Source organism: Protomyctophum bolini (assembly GCF_963924005.1).
Source record: "Protomyctophum bolini genome assembly, chromosome: 13".
NCBI classification, from domain to species: domain Eukaryota; kingdom Metazoa; phylum Chordata; class Actinopteri; order Myctophiformes; family Myctophidae; genus Protomyctophum; species Protomyctophum bolini.
In genome coordinates, this window is record NC_137874.1 from 6,279,191 (window position 1) to 6,305,270 (window position 26,080).

The window sequence follows — 26,080 nt, forward strand, 5'->3', positions numbered from 1 at the left end:
GGTGAAGTTAGCTGCTTTAGCAGACAACTTGAGGGTCCGATGGAGTTAAGAGGTTTTCTCCGAAGCGTTTTGTTACTACTTTTCATCGGTTAAATATTTTCGAAACGACACACGGATGCAAAGGGTGTCCAATAGTACTGATTTTTGCAACATTTTTTTTTTTGAAAACCTCAAAAATGGAGTTAGGTGGTTTCCTCCCGACAGCAACGATATAAAACCATTTCTAACTAACGTTTCCTCTTATCTTCTCTCTAGGTGATTCGGAGGAGGCCGGCTGTGACACCCTTCTACCGACTGGTCTTCCATACCATGAACTCTGGCTCCTCCCAGGATGTGGCAGTCGAGCATTTCCTGCGTGACATAGAGAGGCGGAGCAAGCGGCTGCATTGTGCTGTGATAGGCTGCGAGGAAGAGCGCTCCCGTAGCGACATGAACCTGCTGTATCGTAAGAGTCGTTTGGACTGGAGGCACCAGGGAAGGGACCAAGAGGGCAGTAAAAAGAGGTGAGAAGCGTCAATTTAACAAAGGTGCAGACGATCAGAAATCAGCAGAGAGTGATCGACGTTTGCGTTACTCTATGCCGAATTGAAGTGGACCCAGACTTTTTTTTTTTTACTTCCCTGGAAATAAAAACGTCTGGGTTTCCGAGGCTAGAATGACCATGACGTGACATAACGTACATATAAACCTAGTAATTAAATTCATTCTTTAAAAAAATAACCTGGGGAGGGGCAGCGGACTGACTTCATGCTTCCTTCTATGCATGAGGAGTCCAAGCTGCTTCTTTTCACCTGACAGGGGAGAGTTTCCCCGGGCCGGACGTAGCGCGTGCCGGAACACGTTATTCCGAGTCCGACCAGTTCCTTTCCCCATATAAAGTAAATTAAATTTCCCCTAATAAAGTAATTCAATTCCAGAAGCTCAAAGCCACGTTATATAATAACTTTTTTGGTGTGTGAATAAAATGTTATTTTGACCAATCTGTATGGTATAGGAATTTGTTAATGCAATATGCAATACAATATTTCTCCAATTGTAAAGTTGGACAATTGTATGTCTTTATCATTTGCTTAGGCTGTATTTGTTAACACTTTTATTGGGTTGAAAAGGCCCCTTGATTCATAGGATCGTCTAATCCCCATCAGGTGTGTCATTGTTGGTGTGTCATTGTTGATGTGGCCTAGAAGAGACCAGTGTGTGTCACACTGCCATTGGTTGATTCTGAGGAAGGCCAAACAGGCGGAAACATCAATCAAATTAATCACTGCATGCATAAGTGCATATGGAGCCTTTTTTTCCCTTATTTTCAGACTGTGAGGCCGATTCTAAAAACGCCTTCTAAATCCTGACCTAAGTTTTTTTTAAACCCTTCATTTTTTTAAATACTGTACATACTGTACAGTATTAAAACACCTAAGGGTGTTCCCGAACAGAATGGGTTAAAACCTGAAAACCGAGTCTACATATGCCTTCTCAACCAGTAGTTAAAAATAGCAGATGTGCAAGCTTGCAGTGTAGCACCGAAGTGACGCATTGACACATTGCGTCTACTATTGCGTAGCCAATGCAAAACTCTAAAATGACACGGATGCTTTTTTCCCTATTGGTTCTGTTGTATTCAGTCTCCCTGCTCTTCTATTGGTCTAAAATGTAGATCATCTGGTAGGGTCTGACCACTACTGGATGACAGGTGTTAATGTAATGTCTGAAGGTCCAAGTTGAATTCAATCCCCTGACCAATCAGCTGTCCTGCTCTGACCTCATGAAGCACGGATCATGAAGACAAGAGAACCAATGCCCATGAACAACAGTCATTGGACAAATCATTATACGCACAGACATGCACAGAAATGAACAAAGAAATAAGGAAAGAAAACCATATCCTGTCATCAGAACTCTGCTGAACAGGTCATGCTGCAGGTTAATGTCTGTATAGCAATATTTCAACCAAAAGGAAAATGTAGATAGCTTAAACTTAACACCTTTTCCAAATAAATTAAAAGATGGTATACTGAAAGATAAGCAGGACATGTCAGTGTGGTTGTTGTATCGATAGAGGATGAGAATTTGAGATGAAGCCCTATATCGGCATCATCCTGTTTCCGTTGGAAGCGAGTTATTCTTAAACATGCCGCATTGCTCCAAATCAGCCTATAGCTTCACAACTACAGCTAATTGTTCTTCGCATTTTATATCATTAAAAAGGACCTAAAGACGATACACGTCCGAGCGAGGCACCCAGCGGTGTAGTATACACGTTAATTAGCATCATGGGTGTAATGCATTTATGTGCTGCTAATACATTCGTAGATTCATAGACAGTCGAAATGATCAAATTCTATAGCCTCTACAGAAAGAGATGGAAACACTCAGTATGTTTGATTGATTGACTACTTTATTAGTCAGAAATATAAACAGCACAAGGTATACAGTACAGTCAGACATTTAGGCTAAAAGGATAACACAAGAACTTTCTCATTTTGGAATCGGATCGGATCTGAAGACATTTCTCACAATAGCAAACTTTTCTTCACGCGGTATAACTTTACACGGTGAATGAAATCCACAAAGGACGAAAGCGAAGTGGTTATTGATGCAGCGGCAGGTTAGTAGGATGAATTGGGGGGTTTATATGGCTTGTTAAAAAGAAGAAGGCCATGCAGTGCTGACAGATTCACTCAAACTGTAAAGTGTTATAGCACTTATGTTGGCAGTATATAGTCAAACTTCAGGACGGCACTGAAGTGGATTACAGTCAGGGGCGTAGCAAGGCAGCATGAAGGACCAACCTATGAGCACGGACACATGGCGTTGGGGATGAGCCACGACGGACAGGATAAGTGGTGGTCAGGAACAGTGCCGGGTCACACCAAGGAAATTGCAGAATGCCTGGGAAACGGGCATTAGTCTTGGAACAGACGGGGAGGAGCAGCAATAGCTGCAGGGCCAGTGTAGGTTTGGAGGAGGATGTATTATTGCACAGCAAGTGTTGTTTTTGGCAGCAAATTTTGATTTTAGTTTTAGTCGTAGTCTCTTGAATATAGTTTTCATTTCGTTTTAGTCACATTTTAGTCACTTGGAATGTCTTAGTGTTAGTCTAGTTTTAGTCGACTAAATCTACAGTTGATTTAGTCGACTAATATGTGTTTTGGCGGTTCTTGGTGTCGTCGTAATGACTGTTTTTACACATAGCCAGCTATTTTCCACATGCAACCAATTGTAAAATGACTTATACTGGATCTCTTGTCCACTAGTCCCTTCCTAACATTTAATCTAGTTTTTATTTGTTGACAAAATTGTCAGTAGATTTAGTCTTAGTTTTAGTCACCATAGCTTAGTTTTCATTTACGTAGTTTCCATTTAGTTTTCGCCAGTGAAAAAAGGTAGTCGACGAACAATTTCCGTTTTCGACGAAATCAACACTGGCGCACAGGCGGTTCGCTGAGACGTTTGGATGGCTTTTAGAAAGAGTTTCTGATGCACTAATAATATGAGCGTCCACAAGTATGCCACAAGTTCCACAACATAGCGACGTTTCCCGGGAAAAGTTAGAACTTGTCTGCACTCAAGACATTATGGTGCAACTCTACCGGGATACTCTAAAATACTTTGCATGGCTTTAGGTTTGCACTCAAAAACATTACTAAAAGAAAGTCAAAAGACATTTAAATTGTTTTTATAAGGCCTTGATAAGAGCACAGACATTTTACACGGATGAGCCACGGGGCGTAAACATCTGTACTCTTGTCAGCCCCTCATAAAAACTGTTTTAAAGCCTTTTGTCATCTTCCTGAGTGCAAAGTGTTTGTGAGGTTGCCCTGGTGCATGTTGAGATGCTGCTGAATGCTGGACTGCACAGACGAGACTAATGATCTTATAGAGTGTAGTGCGTATGTACAGTATGTAGCATAATTTATATATATATATACGTTCATGGCCGCGCTGTGATTCATAGGTTTGTGTGAGTTTGGTTAGTATTGGAGCGTTTTCTGACAGCTACAGTAATGCTCTGAAGCCTTTTAAAGCTACAATCCATAACGTATGTCTTTCCTGACAGAGAGAGGTGATTATTTCCAGCTACGTTCACCCTATACGTTACAGATGACAGCGCATGCAGTGTGCTGTCTGCTTCAAATGCTTCTACTGGCATTGTCAACCAGTACAGTATAGGTACTGTATACTACTGTACCATGACTCCTCCAGGGTCTACGTTTCTCAACGGAAGAGTAGGGATGGTCACCTGCAACCACTGCAAACGTGCTACAGAAGTTACTGTACAGTACAGTATGTTGTATTAACATACTGTACTCTATCGTATACAGATTGGTTAAAATGATGTTTTATTCATTATACAAATAAATCCTGGATTGTAGCTGAGGCTGTGTTGAGGCATCAGTTCCAGATTTTTACCATTACATTAATAAAGTCTTTGATGTAGTCAAATTGATCAGTTTCCCAGCAAAATGTGAAGGGCAGAGATTGAGTTTGATTATGAAATGTACACCTGATTTATGCCTGGTAAATGTAAGGTCTTTATTAGAATCACTTGGGACAAAGCTGCATTCAACTGGATTAGGATATTGCGGTATTCACTATACTCGTGAAACAAAATGTCAGCGTGTATATAAATTCAAGCTATTATTACCATGTGGGCCAGGAGGACTACTACAAAATAGAGTTTTCTGATTCTTCATAGCATTATAGCAATCACAACCAAGTCGTCAGAGATTTGTAAAAATCTTATCACCACCTTTCCTTGAAATGCTGAGTTATAATGGATGAGCAGGCTGACTAGTCATGTGACACTCATGCCTTTAATGTGGCCCACGGCACTTAACCATAATGTGGTTAACCAGTAGATTATCTATTAAATATGCAAAAGTCTGCATTTGCCGTAATCTGCACTATACTGGCCAGAATATTGCAACGGTAGCATCACAAAAGTCACCACTGTGGTGACTTTGCGCTACCACAATGAATTTGTGAGACCGGACACGCTTAGGCTTGACGTCGAAATTAAAAAAAAAAAGTTTTCTAAATCTTGACAATTTTCTGAAAGATTTCAAGCACATTTTAACGATTTTTCAAAAAATAGCAGACCTACAAGCTCGTAGACCATGCCAACGATTCTATGCTGTTTGATAAAATCATGTAGGCTTCATGTCTTGCACACATCCAGTTCCTTGTTGTTGGTGCCGGACAAAAGGTAGATACATACAGAGAAGGAGAAGTCCGCACGCAGTCTTGGCTCCTCCAACAGTGTTTATTTTGTTAAAACACCCTTTAACTCACACGACTATTTGTAAGTCACACACACAAGCAAAGGCACTTTTAGATGTGGTTAAAACCTTTTCAACGGCTTTGAAAGATTTCTTTCACCTTATCTGTCTCAGCACATAATGCAAAATAATGCATTAGTTGTTTTGCATCTGAAACCCTATAGTAATGAATTCAACTCTATACACTAAACCTCGTGCACTTTATGAACTGGTATGTAGATCTGCTATTTCCACTGAACGTTCACCTGCTAAGACATGCCCAGCATAGGAATGCTAGGGTTTCATGTGGTTAATTGATTCTAAAGGTCATTACACACTGGCGAATTAGCGACGCGATATATTTGTGCGAATAATTCGCAAAAAAACAATTGAAGTCCATGCAAGCTTCCACATCAGTGGCGAATGTGCGAAAATGCGACCGTTTTCGCTCTTTATTTGTTCGCTCTGGTGTCGTATTTTGCAGAGATTCGCAGGCGAACTGCAACATGCAATATTTTGCATTTTCAGATTGCTTATTCGCATCGCGTCGCTAATTCGCCAGTGTGTAATGACCTTAAGTGCTACTTAAGAGCTTGGGTTGGTGGGAGAGAATATGATATACAGATGCAAAAAAAACTAGAAACTAGAACCATACTGTAGCTACTGAGCGCCACGGCCTCTTTTGTCGGCGAAATATGGCCTTGTTGTATTTATGATGATTCATACTGTACACCCCATTCACATACTGTACATACACATTCTGTACACAAACCTTCTCCCATAATGTGTCCATGGTGAGCAGCACTGTGTCAGAGAGTGAATCTGAGTGAGTAGGCATATCGAAAGAACAGCACTGTTTGCCCTGAAATGCCCAATTGATCGCCGTCCTTGCAGATAAGAACTGCTCTTCAACCTAACAGTGCCGTGGTAAATTGAGCCGAAGTGTTCACGTTGCATACTGTTGCGTTCCCCTGGCAGCAACCAAGCTACACACAAGATCCAGCCCTAAAGTGTGTTTGCAATGTAATAATAACCACATAAATGAAGGATTTGATTAGATGTCGAGAAAGGATAAATATCGTATTTCACCCACACATGTACCCACTGAAATAGATATCTAGATTTCCCCCGTCGCTCTGCTGAGGCAATAGATAATAATAGATCAATACATACCTTGAAATAATATCTGAGACTGTTGCTGAATAAAATCACACTGTATGAGACAGCAGTGATTTCTTCCTGGATGGCAGCAGAAAACAGCAATAATGCTTTCAGTTTAGTGGAATGTGTTTGAGATGAGAGAAGATCAGAAAGGATATTACCAGTATCTGCTGGTTTTATGAATCTTTGTGTTTCCTTGAACCTTACACCGTGGATTAAGCCCTGACTTCCCCAAATCCCAAATGCCCGAAAAAGTCTTAATTGACCTGGCTCATGTTGTTCTGCTACTGGAGGTTGTTGGTGTTATATTGCTTATTCAGGAATGTGGCATTCTCATAAACAATAAATGTGTCTTATAAATGTTGAAAATAGGTGTTTGAACAGCTAATATTGCCCTGCCATAAACACTGAGTTGAGCAGTTTTGTGACGAGTGGAGAAAGTCGAACCTGATAAACTCACCTGAACTCTCTGAGAGAGAGAGAGAGAGAGAGAGAGGGAGAGAGAGAGAGAGAGAGAGAGAGAGAGAGTGAGTGAGTGTATGCGTGTGTGTGTGTGTGTGTGTGTGTGTGTGTGTGTGTGTGTGTGTGTGTGTGTGTGTGTGTGTGTGTGTGTGTGTGCGCGCGCGCGCAGGGGAGAGGAAGGGACGAGGTCAACTAGGGTTTGTCTTAGCAGGGGAGAGGAGGGGACGTGTTTCAGTGTACTAGGCCCTTTCTGAAACCAGTCCCTTGACTTGAAGTGCTCTCGGGAGGTTCCCTCGTCAGGAAGTGCCCCTCCAGCTGAATCAAGTTCCCTTGATTAGGGTGCTGCATGGGTATAAAAAGCTGTTTGGTAATACACTCGCCCTCCTTGTGAAGAAACAGGAAACAGACACCATTCGTTGCCATGGTTACCATCATGCAATTGTTTTATTTTGTTTGTACAGTTATATTGCATTGCATCGTGTATGTTTGTGTGACATGTGGATTTCATTAATATGGAAAAAGGAAATACAGCATGACATGTGTCATATACTGTACATCCATGGTGTTTATAAATCATTGTGTTAAAAGTTGTTTTGCTTGTGTGGTTTCATTTATAGTTTTTCACGGTGGGGTAAATAAAGAGCCCTTGTGAACATCAGTTGGAGCGTTGCCTATTCTGCATCAGATGAAGATTGTTTAGGAGGAGTTTATTTATCATTTATTTGTGGCGGTACTTCCATTTGTAGGTGGCGGTTTCCATGCGGACAGAGAGCAGGGCTGCACAAGGCAATGGAGTCTAGATCGCCACGGACTCGCTCCTGAGGGCTTTATAAGCCACTTCCACTCAAGGCTGCTTGGTTTCGGACGACACTTAATATGGCGCAGCCTCGCGTGAACGCGCATATCGAGGGCAAGTGTGTATAGGCGAGGGACAAGGAGCTGTTTTCAGAAAGGGGGCTATACTGTTACACTCGTTCTTTATAGTTTACTTTCAACCGCAACTGCTAAACGCTGGAATGCCTTTCTCTCCCCCCCCCCGTGTGTGCCCCCCGAATTCCATCCCACCTCCTCTTGCAGCTCCGCTCAGAATGACCCCTCGGCCACCGTGGGCAAAGCCCGCGACCTGGCCTCCTTCCGCCGGCACTTCCGCATGGGCTTCATGACCATGCCGGCCTCCCAGGACCTCTCCCCGCACTCCTGCGCCTCGGCCATGGCGCCGCGCTCGCAGTCCTGCCACGCCGTGGGCGCCGGAGGAGGAGGAGGCGGCGGGGACGCCGGCCTGGAGAACGGGGACGACGACGACGACTACTCCGACACGCAGTCGCAGCACGGAGGCCGCTGCCCCCCGGCCAAGCCCAAGCGCCACCCCACCACCCGACTCACCGCCTCCTCCTCGGACCACCGGGGAGACCGCCTGGAGACCGCCTCGTCGTCGTTTGGCCCGCCCCACGCTCACTCCTCGCAAGCCAAACATTCAGATAAGAAGAACGGTAAGTTAAAGAAAGGGCTTTTGGGGGGTTTGGTTGTTTATGAGAATAATATCTCTGGGGTTTTATATGTTCTCTGTTCTCTGTTTACAGATTTTTACAGACCTTTTTGTTAAATTAAATTGTTATAAATTCCCTCTCAAAGTCGAAATAATATCCGAGACTGCTGCTGAATGAAATCACACTGTACTGTGTGAGACAGCAGTGATTTCCTCCTGGATGGCAGCAGAAAATGTGGAATGTGTTTGAGATGCGAGAAGGTGAGAAAGGAAATGGGCAGATATTACCAGTATCTGCTCTTTGTGAGTCCTTGAACTTTCCCAAATGCCAGAAGAAGTCTTAATTGACCTGGCTCATTTTGTTCTGCTACTGGAGGTTGTTGGTGTTTATTGCTTATTCAGGAATTCTGGCATTCTCATAAACAATAAATGTGTCTTATAAATGTTGTGTTTGAACAGCTAATATTGCCCTGCCATAAACACTGAGTTGAGCAGTTTTGTGATGAGTGGAGAAAGTCGAACCTGATAAACTCACCTGAACTCTCTGTGTGTGTGAGAGAGAGAGAGAGAGAGAGAGAGAGGGGGGGGGGGGGGATGTCAGTTTTGACAGTTGGATTGGGTTAGAGGTGTAATCCCATATCTAAATGTTGACAGAACTGCCTAAATATTTCCTCCATGACAGAAGAGCGCCCTTATTGTGTGTGCGTGTGTGTGTGTGTGTGTGTGTGTGTGTGTGTGTGTGTGTGTGTGTGTGTGTGTGTGCGTGTGTGCGTGTGTGTGTGTGTGACTGTGTGTGTGTGTGACTGTGTGTGTGTGTGTGTGTGCGTGTGTGTGTGTGTGTGCGTGTGTGTGTGTGTGTGTGTGCGTGCGTGTGTGTGTGTGTGCGTGTGAGTGTGAGTGATTCTATGAGAATCCAGCCACCCAGGATCCTGGCGAATCATGACCATAACCTTTGATTCTGTGAAGAAAATGTTTGAATAATTCATTATATGATAATATATTACATTTAATAAATAGCCTTTGATTAGCCGTTTTCATCTTTCTTTCTTCACAGAATCAAGGGTTTTATGGTAATCATTCACCAGGATCCTGGATGGCTGGATTCTAGGTTTTAAAAATAATTGATATTGAATTGAATATTTTTGTAAATCTCTATTGGAAAAATGGCAGATAGCAGTAGAAAACCACTGCTATGCTCTTTAGATAAGGCACTGAGGGCAGAGATGGGGAACCCATATATATATATATATATATATATATATATATATATATATATATATATATATATATATATTTAATTGTTACATAGACGTCTGTTTACATTTGGACTATTGCACAGTTTCTAAACCACTTTGTAACTTTGTGTTTTAAAAGTGCTTTTCATCATCATGACGATGAAGATTATTATATCTTTTGTTATCGTAAACAATTCCGCCGTTTTAGCAGTTTTGGCAGTTCTGAGATATCGTTTTTTCCCTCAGGAACTGAATGAAGCTCACACTCATTTTGTCCTCATTAGACCTCTGACCTTTAGATCTCCAGTTGATTTTATTTTTTATGATTTGCTCGATCCCATCTTTCGGCCTTTTTTTGACCAGGTCACAGCAATTGCATTTCCATACAGTACACATGCCAATGGAGTCTGACTCTGGTTATAGTCCACCTGACAGAATGTGAACGCAGGCATGTTGAGTATACACCAAAGGATTATGTTAGAAATGTTGAGTATGTGTGGGTCCCCAGCATGTAGAAAGTGCCGGATGCTAAATTACATAAATGTTGAGCAATTTTCACAATTGGCATACGCATAATATGTGACCATAAGATAAGAACAATAACCTATAATGAAAAAGATATATATCTAAATTTCATCATGCTTTAAGTAGCATGTGACGTGTCAAACTAGGGGGTTTTCATGATGCCGAATCCATTCCAAGCATTAGTTTTCCACAAAACACACTCCTTGGGCTAAAAAAAACGGTGTGATGATGCTGTCAGCACATTTGGGTAAGTGGCTATGGCCGTTTTTAGCCCAACGAGTGGTTTTTTTTTGACACACGGATGTGATTTTTATTTATTATTTGTCAAATAATATCAGTTATCAATGTTTATATATAGCTCATTGTGTAATATGTTATGCATCTATAGCTTTTATCTTTTTGGGCTTGACCCCCGTCTCATAGCTGCTTGCAGCTATATTTATTATTATTATCCCATTTTGGGGCCCTTTTGGTGTTAGCATCATGTTATGCTTTAGCAAAACATGAAAAAAATTAAAAAATGAAAAAATCGAAGGAACCACTGACACAGAAACATATAGCTTTTTCAGACAAACTGTCAGGACGTAAGAAGAAGACATTTCTTTTAGAATCCGATCTCAGGTCTAATAAAATGGGTTATTATTAACCCATTGCTTCTCCCCCCGCTACAGCCATGAAGAAATCCGAATCGGGAGGAGACGTGGGAGGGAAGAAGGTGCCTCCGCTGAAGCCCAAGAGGAGCCCCAGCACTCAGCTGTCGTTCGACGCGCCGCCTCCTTCTTCGCGGTCGAATCCCGCCGGCTCCTCCTCCTCCTCCTCCGCCGCCACCACGACGTCGCTGCCTTTCCAGGCGGCGGCGGACGGCGGCGGAAAGCCTCAGCGAGGGGACGGGGGGGACGAGGAGCCCGTCTACATAGAGATGGTGGGACAGGTGTTCACCAGAGAGAGCCAGACGACCGCCGCCACCACCACCACGCCTCACCCCGCCACCACCACCACGCCCGTGGCGGCGGCGGCCGCCGCCGCCAGCGCCAGCGCCAGCGCCAGCGCCACCACGCCGGACTCGGACTCGGACCAGAGCGAGGCCATCTACGAGGAGATGAAGTACACGCAGTCGCAGCAGCAGCAGCAGCACGACGACAACAACAACAACCGGGAGGCGACGACACACCACCACCGGCGGCCCGCCGCCGCCGTCAAACACGACAAGCTGTCAAAGTCCTCCAAACACTTCCACTCCGCGGTGGGGGCGTCGTCGTCCTCCTCCTCCCCGCTCCCGCGCCCGTCCTCCTCCTCTCCCTCGTGCTCCAAGTCTAAGTCCGGCGCGGGGGCGTCCTCCTCCGGCGCGTCCCTGCACTCCTCCTCCTCCCCCCTGCCCTCCTCCTCCTCCGTGTCGTCCTCCTGCACCCCGGTGCCCCTGTCGTCGAGTCCGCACACCCCCCGCGCGCCCACGCCCTACCTGCTGCCCCACGGGGGGACCAAGTCGGAGGCGGAGCCCTCGTGCGGCAGCGGCGCCACTAAGATCCCCGCCCCCTTCCCCAACCTCCTGCAGCACCGCCCCCCGCTGCTGGCCTTCCCCCAGCCGGCGGCGGCCTCCAGCGGGGTCGGGGTCCAACACAAGGCCTCCTCCTCCTCCTCCTCTGCCGCCAAGCCGGGGACTCAAACCTCCGGGGGCGTCGCCATGGCTCAAGCCGGCACCTCCTCCTCCTCCACCTCTGCCCTTTCCTCTCTCCCGGCGCTGCTGTCGTCGGGCTCCTCCAAGGAGTCGTCCTCCGGGGGGGACAAACACGGCAACAGGGAGAGCCAGCTGGGGCCCGCGCCGGGACTGAGGGCCCGGAGCCACTCCACGCCGCTGCCTCCCTCCTCCAAGTCCACCTCGCCGTTCTCCCACCACCACCACCACCACCACCCGCACCACCGGCCCTCGCACTACCATCACTACCGGAAGCCGGAGCGGGGCGACTCGCCGGCCCCCACCACCAAGAGCAGCTCGCAGGCGGCCATTCAGGCCACCACGCAGGCGCAGACGCAGACACAGCAGGCCCCCGGGAAGTCGGTCAGCTTTCTCCTGAAGACGGATAAAGCGGAGAGGGAAAGAGACAGAGACCGAGACAGAGACAGGGACAGAGACAGGGACAGAGACAGAGACAGAGACAGAGACAGAGACAAAGATAGAGACCGCGATAGAGAGAGAGACAGAGACAGGGACAGAGAGAGAGACAGGGACAGGGGGGACAGAGAGAGAGACAGGGACAGGGGGGACAGAGAGAGAGACAGGGACAGGGGGGACAGAGACCGCGACAGAGAGAGAGACAGGGACAGAGATAGAGACGGAGACCGTGACAGAGAGAGAGACCGCGACCGCGACAGGGACAGGGACAGAGACAGAGACAGGGACAGAGACAGAGACAGAGGTCGAAACAGGGACAAGGAGAGAGACAAAGACCGGGACAAGGACCGGGACAGAGAGAGGGACAAGGACAGAGACAGAGAGAGGGACAAGGACAGAGACAGAGAGAGGGAACGCGACAGGGACGGAGGAGGAGGCCACATGGACCACAGCGCCACCGCCACCAGCAGCAGCCAAGCGTCTCAGAGCAGCGCCAGCTCCACCCCGACGCCGCTGTCGTCGTCCTCGTCGCAGCAACAACGGCCTCACTCCCGGCCACACCTCCGCTCTCACACCCCCCACGGGCTGCCCGCCTACAAGCCCCCCTCCTCCGACAGCCCCCTGCTGTGGACCTACCCGTCGGGGGGCTTCCGGAGACCGCCGGCCTACGAGAGCCTGCGGGCGATCTCTCAGACGCCCTCTCATGCCCTCCTCCTGCACCAAGCCTCGGGTCTCTCTCTCGGAGGAGGCGGCGGGGGGGACGGCGGCGGCGGCGGCGGTGGTGGTGGGGCGGCTAAAAATAATGCGGGATCTAGTTCCATCCAGGCGAAGGCTGGCTTCATGCCGTGGGACAGCGGCGCTGGTCTGGCCTTTAATGCGGATGATGGATCTTATTGGCCCATGCAGAGGAAACTGTCCTTTAGCCACGGGAGCAGAGAGAGAGAGAGTAAGTTTGTTTCTGTTTCAAACACGGAGGTCTTTTGTTTTACGAGAGAACGCTACTATACTTCACTCTATGTCACTCTATAGTTCAACTTTTCAGAATGACGAAAAAGGGAGAGTATATGTGAGAGAGAATGAGAGCGCATATTTTTGCACACAAAGGGGGGGGGGGGGGGGGGGAATTAAGGCTTTATATGACATTGAGGAATAAAATATTCCCAGTTGTTATTTGTAACTTTTTTTTTCGTCGTCTCTCTCAGAAAACGACGGTCGGGCATGGAACGGCAGCGCCGACGCCCTGCTGAGGACGGATAAAGAAGAGCTCGGTATGGGGTCTGGAGGAGGAGGAGGAGGAGGAGGAGGCCACTCTCGTCATGGCATCCCGGTGCATTTCGGTAGGGCCGGCGGCGGGAGCAGCAGGGGCCACAGTGAGTCTCTGGCCGGCATGGACAGTATCCCGGGATTCAGAGCACTGCCCAGAGCAGGGCTCCCTCTGCCATGTCAGACCTTCCCTGCCTGTCGCAATGGAGGTAGGCAAAAACACTGTTAGCCCTATACACTTAATCCCTCTATACTCAGTACTCACCCACTTCGAATGTGATCGACCCGATAATCACCAGTATAGGTTACTTATCAAGACGATCTTATCGACCTACAGTACTGCATTTATACAGCGCCTTTATCCAAGGCGCTTCACGTATAGATTGTGCATTACATTCACCCATTCACTCACACACGGATGATGGAGGAAACCATGCCAAGTCACCAACCTGCTCATCGGGAGCAATTAGGGGTTCAGCGTCTTGCTCAAGGACACTTCGACACTAAGTCTGGGGGAGCCCACAGGGTTCGAACTGGGAACCTATAGCGGTTGCCATCCAGCCACTCTATACCCTGCCCTGAGCCACTGCCGCCCCCCTAGATAAAATAATCTATAATTAGTTTATACAATTATGATAATGATATTCCGATATGTAATATAGAGGGACAAGTACAACAATAGTATTATGCCCTGGTATTGAAGCTGTCTGAAATTTCCAGTACAATTTTACTGAAGTTAATTAAACCATACTAACTAAACTAAAGCTAAATTACATTTTGAGAAATTGCAAGTGTAGTTTTCCGTGACGCAAGTCAGTACCCAAGGAATCCACTACTAGGGAAAGAAATGTGTTAGAGGCTGATTGGATGTTCATGATACAGTAATTTAACCCATTCTGACCTGAGATCAGATTCATACGAGGTTTCCACTGGACACACACTGGTCTGATTAACCCATTCTGACCTGAGATCAGATTAAAAAAAATGTCAGTCGTTCTTCGATTCTTTTTCAAAATAGCAGACCTACAAGCTCGTAGCGCGCCACTCGGTGGCGCGCTATGAGCTTGTAGATCTGCTATTTTTCAATAGATAAAGCATAACACGATGCTAACACCAAAATGGGTTCCCGTTCAGAATGGGTTAACAGTTAACACACAGTTTATTTGGAAAAAACTATGTGTGAACTTTTATTTTGAAAGAAATAAATATCAACGTATCATCATCGTACATCATCATCAAGAATGGTGGTCCCTTATTGGCCAAGGGGTTCCCGCCGACATGCATATGCCGATTTGCGTTTGTGTTTCTGGGACAGAGAAAGGTTGATGATAAAGCACATTTTCTTCTGATTTGTCGGGGAGGGAAAAAAAGCCATTTTAGTATGAAAATCTTGGGAATATTGTGCGGCTTGTGACGATCAGGTCCAATAATTAGCTCAGTGACCAATGGGGATAAAGAATGGTTCAGAAGCTGTGTTCACATTCACTCTCTTGGAATGAATAGACTCCTAAACCTGCTTCCGGTGTCCATCTACTTTGCGCAGATACGGGTAGTAAATCGGAGATGGCATGTCTTGCTATTTTGGTCTTGGATAGAAGTAAAAAAAAAAAAAAAAGTCATACATGTGTGTTCACATACAGTACATGTGCATGTCGTGTGTGTGTGTGTGTGTGTGTGTGTGTGTGTGTGTGTGTGTGTGTGTGTGTGTGTGTGTGTGTGTGTGTGTGTGTGTGTGTGTGTGTGTGTGTGTGTGTGTTTGTTAGGCCCTATACATGTGTTGCGTATGTGTGTGTGTGGTGTGTGCATCTGTGTTTCTGTGTGAGTGGCTGTACAATGAAATTAATGTGGGGAGAAAGAAAACACTGTTAGGCTCAATGTGTGTGTTTGTATTGTGAGAGATTTGTGAGAATGTATTTTGGGATTATTCTTTTTTTTTTTTTTACAAAAAGACTGCGTAACTAACATTAGCATGTGTGCCCCTAATTAGACAGATTGCATAAAATTACATCAGCCAAAATGAGTCATCATATTTTTAACTATTAATATGGAAGTCAGTGCAAGGCGGTCGGTGCCTGTCTTGGAACAAAACCCTATAGGCCTACAGTAGGCTATATCTCTGTATTGTTAGCTTCCCGTGGGATCATCTGTGTGATTGTGCTGTTCCTACCATCAACTATGTGGTCAATAGAGTGACTTAAACATAACTATCTATCTGAGCAGTTGTTTTATTATCCTAAAGACTTTTGGGGGCAATATGCGTAGAAGTGCATTCATCAAACTCCTGTCAGTCACAGGGTGATCTCATCATAGTTCTGTATGGCACACGTGTGTGCTTAGTTTGGTAGTCACATTGTGCAAAAAAAAAGAAAATCCTATGTTTAAAAATAATATATACGCCGCTGCCTATTGGGAACGCATGTCCCTCTGGTTATAGAGCTTCACAGTGAGTTTATGGAAGTAAAAATCCCATTCCATTCCTCCGTTGAGGATTTTTGTTAATGTCATAACAATCCTTATTTATACCACTACAGGCTCCCGGATGTAAAATGTCCAGGAAGAACCATTGCCACAAAATCTTCACATATATATGGTGGCCGGGTTTTGCAAAAAACTTTTTTTTATTTTTATATTACTCCTACAGATTCTGCGCAATTTCTTTTTCGTTTTGACGATGCAGTATAGATAATTTCCAACTCGTTGCCTCGAGTCAATCTTCCAGAGAGATGCTGCTCTTTCTCAGAAGAGCTTTTGAAGCTCTGCATGTCTTATCAATCTTTAGGCTGAGATGGATCTGCATTCAACTCCTTCCTCCCTTGATATTGAAGTCTATATACCCCCTTCACTCATGAATACATGCAGGGCCATATACAGTACTTGTTGAAGCATAGTCAAAGATGTGAAGTTTTTCCATAAACGGTTTGACTAGTTCAGTGGTTCCCAAAGTGGGGTCCGGGGACCCCCAGGGGTACCTGAGGGAGTTCCAGGGGGGACCCATCTATTTTGTTCATGTTCATAAAGTGCTAAAGTGTTTAAAGCAGTGGTTCCCAAACTTTTTCATGTCAAGGACCCCCAAATTGACACTACTTAGCCCGTGGACCCCCATTTGAAAATATATGCCAGGGACCCCCATAAGAGAAGACGTACACATTTAGACGTCTACATTTAGACGTACACATTTAGACGTCTACATTTAGAAGTCTACATTTAATCTTATTAATTAATGAATCAAATTAATTAATTAATCTAAATTGCGGCCTGTGCCCAGCACCATGCCAAAGCTTTTTCCTGCAGGAAACACTGCTTGTGGTTGTAAATATATTGTTATCCGTGTTGCGAGGATGAGGGGGTACCTGGAAAAATATCTACCCCAAAAGGGGTACCTGGTCCAAAAAAGTTTGGGAACACCTGGACTAGTGTATCTGTATGCTCCTCACATGACGTGACATCCTTTGCAAACGGTATTGGTTTTGGCTGTAGGTCATGGTTAGCTATAGCTCCTAGTCCTTGTAGGGATCTGTCTCTGCCTCGGGAGGAACAGAAACAAAGTCCACTTCTCCACATGAAGGCTGACATTTTATGAACCAGAGTCTTTGCATTGGTTCTGCTATGCAGTTAGTCTTTTTGCAACACTGAATTGATGAGTCTGTGTGTCATTCTGTCACAGACTCCCCCCAGCACAAAGAGATCTGAACTGTCCTTTGTTCCAGTTGCTATTAGGCTCCACACACACACACACACACACACACACACACACACACACACACACACACACACACACACACACACCGTGCACCCCCTGTTACCTCCCTGTTTACCCCCCCCCCTCCCCCACATGGAAATATAAATTGCATAAGCTATATATATATATAGAGACATATATTTCCTTTTTATCCACATATATGCACATTATATGAACCTCAATATGGCATAATTATATGCAGCATCATAGGCTATATTCTGCATTACTTGCCATATATTGGCATAATATGTTAATATATTTCAAATAAAATCATAGCGCCACCATTAGACTTTTCATGTCACACGCCCCCTAGAAGGGGTGCACACACACACACACACACACGCACACACACACACACACACACACACACACACACACACATTGCACATGGGTGCACATTACAGAACCATGATAGACTCCTGTTATGGATAATAACTGTTTCATTGTCGAGAGATTGTATACACTCATCATCACTGTTGATAGACATACATCATAATAATATATTATCTGGATGTCTACTATCGAAGGCTCAACAACACAGTGTATCACTCTCATACTGTATATCCACTGTTGATAATCAATATATCATAATATCCATTCATAGGTGATAGATTTATATTCATGCGTACCGTATATTATTCACTGGTGCAAGGTGATAGATTTGACATTAGGCTATACTTGTACTTGTTGCGACCGCGTGACGCATTCACTATGAAAACGTGCATTTCCCGCCCGTCCGTCCGTCCGTTAGTCCACCCACCACACGCCTCCATATATGGTCATGCCTCGTGACATCACGTGACATCATCATCCATACATGGAGAAGACTGGATCATCTGCATACTGTATATGGAGCCGGCCAGCAACTCTACATCTGACCTCAAACCTAAAACCCTTATATCTGTCTGTCTGTCTGTCTGTCTGTCTGTCTGTCTGTCTGTCTGTCTGTCTGTCTGTCTGTCTGTCTGTCTGTCTGTCTGTCTGTCTTGACGTGACATTTCTGCCAAAGATGAATTTATATCACAGATGAGCCTCGTTAGGTACAATAGTAGCACTACAGTATATATATAGGATATAGAGCAGCAGTGTATTTGTAGGCTATAGTTAGACATATACATACATTCAAAACTATGCCTACAGTATAGTACACATATACGTATGCATTATGGTGCCATGATGAATAAACGAGAACACATGTAGGCTAACACTTGTTTGGCTCTCTCTCTCTCTCTCTCTCTCTCCCTCTCTCAGAAGTGGGGCGGCTGGGCCGTTCCTCTTCTACCTCTGGCGTGAGGCAGGCGGGGTCAGGGGACGTCCAGAGGCAGAACAGTCTACCGGCGTGGGAGGCCTTGACTCAGGTGAATATGCAAGGGGTCATCTTGGCCAGCATGGAGCTGGCGGTTCCCCCCAAAACTGTGTCATGTCACGGACTCCCAAAATGACACTATTTTAATTTTAACCTTTAAAAACATATGCCAGGGACCCCCATAAGAGAAGATTTTTACGGCTCTATAGCAGAGATTCTTAACCCGTTTAATTTCCCGTTTAAATTCAATCTATTATAGTCTACGGAACGCCCCAATTTAATGGCATTTATATCTCTGGGACCCCCAATTTATTTTGTGAAATCAATGTTTATACGGGTTTATATTTGGTTCCATTTGTCCACTCTCAGAGTGACGGACACATAAGGGTCCATTTGGTTCCAAATTATCATTTAGCTGGGGACCCCCTGGAACTCCCTCAAGGACCCCCTGGGGGTCCCCGGGAACCACTGACCTACAGCATAAACACAATCATTATGATCACTGATACAATTGAGAGCAGTAAGTACCCCCCTCCCCACACACACACACACACACACACACACACACACACACACACACACACACCCGGGAGACAATGCTCCTGCAGATCTATTTATAGCTGGTTGATATGTCCACTGAGCAGAATAAGGTTGTGGCCATGCAGCCTTAAAAGAATATGGGAAGAGAAGACGCTATAATGTGACGTAAGCAGAGATAGGAACAGCAGATGTGAGTGAGGCTGAAGGAGTATATTATGCCTGCCGTACTGTATTTTGGAGTGGCGCGAGCTGCAGTCCAATGGCAGCACATTTTTACCCAGAGTCCTGGCAGCGTAACAAATGCTGACGCAGTTTGAGTGTGCTGCAGGAGCTGTCTGCGTGTGCTTGGCCGACCCTCCCTCACATACCGTAGCACAGCCAGACAGTGCAGCACTGCCTCCTGGTGGCTGAGGCGGAGAACCACAGCTTATTATAACAGAGGTTCCACCTTTCAGGCCAGCTGGAGTGCATATGGTTCATTCAGTCTGAAGTATTTATTTTTTGTTTTGTTATTCATTTTCAAATTCATAACATAATACCGTAGGCCACTGGTTCCCGAACTTTTTCATGTCAAGTACCCCCAAAATAATACTCACTAGCCCGTGGACCCTCATTTGAAAATATATGCCACAAGGACCCCCATAAGAGAAGATCTTTACGGTTGATTCTCAGCCATTTTCATTTCAAGGACCCCCAGTTTGACATGCATTAGGCTACGGTCCCCCATTTAATGGCATTTCTATCTTCGGGACCCCAATCTATATTTAGTAAAATCAAAGTTAATTTAACTCTGAGAGTGTACACATGGAACCAAATGAACCAATGTGGTTCCATTTTGTACACTCTCTGAGTTACAGACCCATAAGGGTCCATTTGGTCCCTATAACTATCATTTATCTGGGGACCCCCTGGAACTCCCTCAAGGGGACCCCTGGGAGGTCCCCGGACCCCACTTTGGGAACCACTGCCGTAGGCTATATTTATGCCATTTCGATTTTTTTTATTTTTTTAAATACCATAAAACTCAATGCTTCTTCCCACACTGCTTGTCTCGTTATATATATTGCCCACTCAGCTGCACGGCGGCGGGCTGCAGCAGCCGCAGTCTCGAGCTCCCTGCAGTCCCAGCGTGTCTCGGCAGCAGCAGCAGCAGCTACAGCTCCACCAGCAGCAGCTGCAGCTGAAGCAGCAGCTCCAGCAGCTGCAGCAGCAGCACCACCTGCAGCTGCAGTTCCAGCACCTCGCCCAGTTGGCGTCGCAGGGGCCCGCCGTCGCCGGGGGCAACAGCGCCCCCTCGTCCGCGGCGCAGATCAGCCAGAGGGACGGCAAGCTGCTGGAGGTGATCGAGCGCAAGCGCTGCCTGTGCAAGGAGATCAAGGCCCACCGGCGGCCCGACCGGAGTCTGTGCAAGCAGGACAGCATGCCGATCCTCCCTAGCTGGAGACGGACACCTGAGCCCGGAAAGACTGGCATGACGCCACCCTGCCAGAGGCCTCAGGCCGTGGTGTGGGACACCGCTATATAATGGCAGGCCAGATATACTGTGAAGCATCAGTGTGTGTGTGGGGGGAGAGACACACAAGGACCAGAGAACGCGGTATTGTCGGTGAAGATGGTTGGAACCAAAAAACAAACCAGTGGAAAATGGGCCCGGAGAGATGGGAGATATTGAGATTATATCTCAAGCGGAAGTCCCCAGTGGTATAACCATCGCAGAGGAAGCACATCTATGATGAGGATGAGAAACTAAACTCTATCTTATGCTATATGGTAAACTCCCAGACCAGAGAACTATCATCAATGAAAGTTCCTAAAGACTTTCGTGTTGTTTAGGCAAAAAATGCAGTGATTGATCAACGTTTTCTTGAGGAAAAAAAAGGAATGACGTAAAAAAATAAGCATTACAATCAGACTAAGTCCATTGTATTTGCTATGTATGTCCTTCGTGACGTGTTCTAATTGCCAATGATTTCAATATTTATTGCCACAATATAAATCGACGGAATACAGATTTATTAACACAGATAATACAGACAGTATTCTTTGATTGGTGTGTTGCCAAAATTCCCTCCTGATGACTTCAGGCATGAACGGAATCCTGTTTTCTCTCTCTGTATGAGGAGAGTATCTTGAAAGAATGCACACAATAATATTATGGCACACTTAAAGCGCTGTCTGACAGAAAATACACGTATGTATTGTTCCCAGAAAAACGTGAAGGTCCCTGATGTGTCTTGGTACCATATAGGTTGTCGTTGTGGATGCCAGTAATCATGACGGAGGAGTAAATGCTACCTAACTGTTTGCATATTTGTAATGTAAATATATTTACTTTCTCAATGTTTCTGCAATTTTATAGCAATATTACTCCCAATGTTGGAGCAACATAATTAAAACTTGTGTCAACTAGCCTAACATATCTAAGACTTGAAACAAGTCATATTTACTGTGTCATTCTCTGCATGTCACAATAGACATACAGTATTGTAAAAAAAAGAAAGAAAAAAGAAAAAAAATGTTTAGAGGATCATGTCAGAATTTTACATACACATCAGATTGTTAATATGATAATGAAATCATGTGGTTGTATTTAAAAAAAACAAAAAAAAAACAAAAAACTATTGAGTTGGGTATAATTAGAGACGGTTTTATGACAGATAGCACATACTGTGCAGTCCAGCCAAATACAGACATAGCTTAATTGTACAAAAAAACTTTCATAATATTGTCATGCTTATTTACAGTTGCACACACAGGTGATTGTTCCACCCCATGAGAAGTTAGCACTGAAACACCACAATCACCACAGACTGTAGAATAATTGGTGCAACTGATAGGACTGTGAATAATGATCACCTCAAAATGCTGGAACAATCTGCACAAAAACATGGCATAAATATACTTAGGAAAAACAGACACCCTGACGTATACTTGTAAATAGATATGTAAAACTGTATTGAAAATGTAGCAATTATTTCCATTTTCATACTCGTAATCGATACATATTATGTAGCATTATATTGTTAACTTTTTTTTCTTTTCTTTCTTTTCTAAAATGATTATAGGTACTTTTTCTGCTGCAGGCAGTCCATTGGTCACTTAAAGATCTACCGATACACAGTAAGCCCTCTGAACAAAAGGTACAGTCCAACAGTTGTCCGATCATATTTATGCAAGACTCCCTTTAAGCGGTATATACACTTGTTTTATCCTTTCCTTTTCTACATTCGATTTTTATTTTGTGTACAGATTTCAACAACTGAGATTCGCTCATTGTCTGGACATTTTTGCTGCTATCTTGAACTACCGGTGTTCATTCAACTATACATGGAGTCACCATGATTAACATTATCCGTATAGTGAGTATTGTTACATATTATATATTTGTTTTATTTCTGAAAGCCACGTGAGATGAGGTTTGTACCTTGAAGGGTGAAAGCCTCTAGTCTGTACTAGTATTAAGGCACTTGAATGTCTCTTGGTCGTCGTCGTTTTGATATTTAGCACCAAGCTGTACAGTGAACACAGTGGAAAAGACAAGGTCAATGTTCGGATTAGTATAAAAACACTGCTTCGCCTTTTGTTTTGTTTTCTCCTTTTTTTTCAATTTTCTTTTTAATACCACCTGTTTTTGTTGGGAGTCCAGGTTGATAAACGTATCAAGTCTTTTTTTTTCTTCTTCAAAACAAACAAGGCTGGGGAAATGGGCAAGTGCAATGCATGCAAGAGATTCCTTCACCTGAAGCTGTTCTAACGATACTAACTATTGAGCCCACTCTATGGTAACCGATAAACAACTGATTATGATTTTGTCTTTCGAACAACTGATATTGAACTATAGGCATCATTTCCAAAATAGTTTACAGAAGCTGTTGGTTTTGTGTGTCTACTAAAAACAGTGGCCATTATATGAGTGCCATACTATATTGATATGGTATAAGATACGGTGTACCTTGGAAATCACTGTAGTGCTATATTTGCATTGATATTGTCATTAAATAAATTTTATATAATGAACTTTATACAACGAATAGAATTTCTACATGTACCTCTCTTTCATGTCATTTCACAGCATCTTTGGTTGAAATGCAACAATGCCTATCAGTCTGCCTTGGTGTTTCTCAACGGGGGCTGTACTATACCCCCAGGGGGTGTAAAGAGAAGTTGGGGGATCACTGGAAGCCATATTTTTTATTTAAAGGGAGAGGGTGCTGAGGGTCCTCTTAGGTGGGCACTAATTACTTGCGCAAGCAGAGCGCGCAAGTACTAGTTTCGCCCAGGGCGATATTCGATGCGTATGCACCGTCTCTGCAAATGACGTAATGCAGGGATACTCAAATAGATTTACCTGTGGGCCACATTACAAAAATGGCAAGGGGCCAGGGGCCAGTAGATAAAATTACGACATTAATGATACTTGATAACTTCTCTCTTTCAATTGCTTTATTTTCGCAAAATGTATCAAAGTACGATGTGCATGCACACAATATGTAAATAAATAAATGTGTTACATTTTCTTGCATAAACACAAAGAGCTGTTTCCATAACTGCACAAATTATTGCACATAACATGAGTAGCTGTTATAATAACATAATAACATAACATGAGTAGCTCTTTGCCTGCCTGCCTGCCTGTCTGTCTGTCTGTCTGTCTGTCTGTCTGTCCATGAGTAGTTATTTGTCTGTCTGTCAATGAGTAGCTGTCTTACTGTCTGCCTGTCTATGAGTAGCTGTCTGCCTGCCTGTCTATGAGTAGCTGTCTGTCTGCCTGCCTGCCTGTCCAATTGTCCATGAGTAGCTGTCTGTCTGCCTGTCTGAGTAGCTGTCTGCCTGCCTAATTGTCCATGAGTAGCTGTCTGTCTGCCTGCCTAATTGTCCATGAGTAGCTGTCTGTCTGCCTGTCTATGAGTAGCTGTCTGCCTTCCTGCCTGTCCAATTGTCCATGAGTAGCTGTCTGTCTGGCTGTCCGCAATTACCATTTCCGCAATTTCCATTTCTGCAATTTCCTCAATTTCCATTTCCGCAATTTCCGCAATTGCCATTTCCACCATTTCCACAATTACCATTTCCGCAATTTCCGCAATTTCCATTTCCGCATTTCCGCAATTTCCGCAATTTTCGCAATTTCCATTTCCACCATTTCCGCAATTTCCGCAATTACAATTTCCGCAATTTCCGCAATTTCCATTTCCGCAATTTCCGCAATTTCCATTTCCATTTCCAACTATTAATGGCAGCTGGGTTTCATCATTCAAATAAAATAGAATTCTGTCCGTTTAGCTATAAAATTATGTCAGGGAATAGGGATACACAGTATATGTCTTTCATTTGCATTGCATCCCCCCCCCCCCCCCAAGCTTTTATTTTCGTTCGAGTAATAGTAAAACTCTAATAGTATTACTTATAATAATGTAATTAAAGATAACTTCATTCAGATTTATTTATTTTTATTTCATTTTACAGATTTTTTTTTCTTCTTTTTTTTAGATTTTCATTGGTCGGCCAGTCATAATGGCCTGATGTGGCCCGCGGGATGAGTATCACTGGTATACGTGATAACATATTTTATTTCAGTTTATATACCTTTTTTTTTATCGGATATCGATGATTTATTTTTCTTTGAGAAACTAAAAAGGGATCCAGAATAATTCTAAATCGATAAAACTGTATTTCTTTTATAGATAGAAACTTGTACCATACTTCATAATACTACTTTTTTACATGCATAAAGTAGGTAGGTAGCAAATAGCTAAACCTAATAATTCAACATTTCAAACGTTCCTTCACAGAGAAGCTGAGATTTGACAGTTTGTAGTGGTCGACAGTACTTGCGCGCTCTGCTTGCGCACTAGTAACAACAGCAACAGCAAGTAGGCACTCGACAGAGTGCAGTTCTACTTTAATATTATTATTCAAGTGCACATTTTCAAATGAGGCGTGGTTTCTGAATTGTGTGTGGTGTTTATTGGGATGATGATTGTCTAGATCTGTACAGTAAGTGTTGAATGGGGTTTGTACACGTGGTGGAAGCATATATGGACAGGCTGCTGAAGACACTGTTGCCATGGTAACATGATACTGACGTGATAATGGCCATGATTATATCATGATACTGACATGCTTGCATGATACTGACATATACTTGTGACCATGATACTGACATATACTTATGACCATCATACTGACCATGATTCTGACCATGATACTGACCATGATTCTGACCATAACTGACATCATACATGACATGACATTGACCAATATGTTGACATGATAGAGTCCTGACATGGCCTGTGACAGGGCCTGACATCCCTGTGACAGGGTTGTGACATGGCCTGACATCCATAGGGCTGTGACAGGGCTGTGTCAGGGCCATGAGAGCCCTGTCATTCAGCGCTGTGAGAGGGGCCTGATCCATATACAATTATACTCATGCTTAAAAAAAAAAAAAAAAAACGTAGTCTAATAATGAATTACATAATAACAACATACTGTAACAGTCCAGTTTCATGTCAAATATGATATTGAAATCAATTAGATCAAGTATATAAGCAACACAATACGGAATAAAAATAAAGCTTATGGCTATAGGTGTGGGGGTGTTAACTAAGGGACCTGGATATTGGATGGGGGGCGCTGGCCCAAGTTGCCCAACAATGGTTGAGAGTCAGACATATCTGGGTTGAGACCTTTTTACAGTCTATGGTTGAGACTGAGTCACATTGGTGATTATGGATGGCCAGAGATACAATATAACACAGATTGCAATCTCGCCACATTCCACCTGGCGGCACTATCTCCACTCTTCAGTGCTGGGGTAACGCAGTCAACCTGCATGCACACACCCCATTTGCTGCTGGTGTAGCTATTATGGTACATGCTATTATTAGGTGGTTGCTGCAGGTTAGTGCGTTAAAGGAGTGGTGGTGTGTGATGTGACTGACTTGTTAACTATACTTAAATCCTCTTGTTTTGGTCAAACGGCCTACAACTCACAT

At 44.3% G+C, this 26,080-nt stretch overlaps 1 protein-coding gene across 1 annotated transcript; it reads left to right on the forward strand.

Moving 5' to 3' along the window:
* The first annotated feature begins 294 nt into the window (after window positions 1-294).
* Window positions 295-23,016, forward strand: nyap1 (neuronal tyrosine phosphorylated phosphoinositide-3-kinase adaptor 1). The gene is made up of 6 exons (XM_080780057.1): window positions 295-503; window positions 7,959-8,371; window positions 10,799-13,183; window positions 13,440-13,709; window positions 18,491-18,597; window positions 20,161-23,016. The coding sequence occupies exons 1-6, from the start codon at window positions 310-312 to the stop codon at window positions 20,608-20,610; spliced, it is 3,819 nt and encodes a 1,272-aa protein (XP_080636183.1). The 5' UTR covers window positions 295-309; the 3' UTR covers window positions 20,611-23,016.
* Window positions 23,017-26,080: the final 3,064 nt, after the last annotated feature.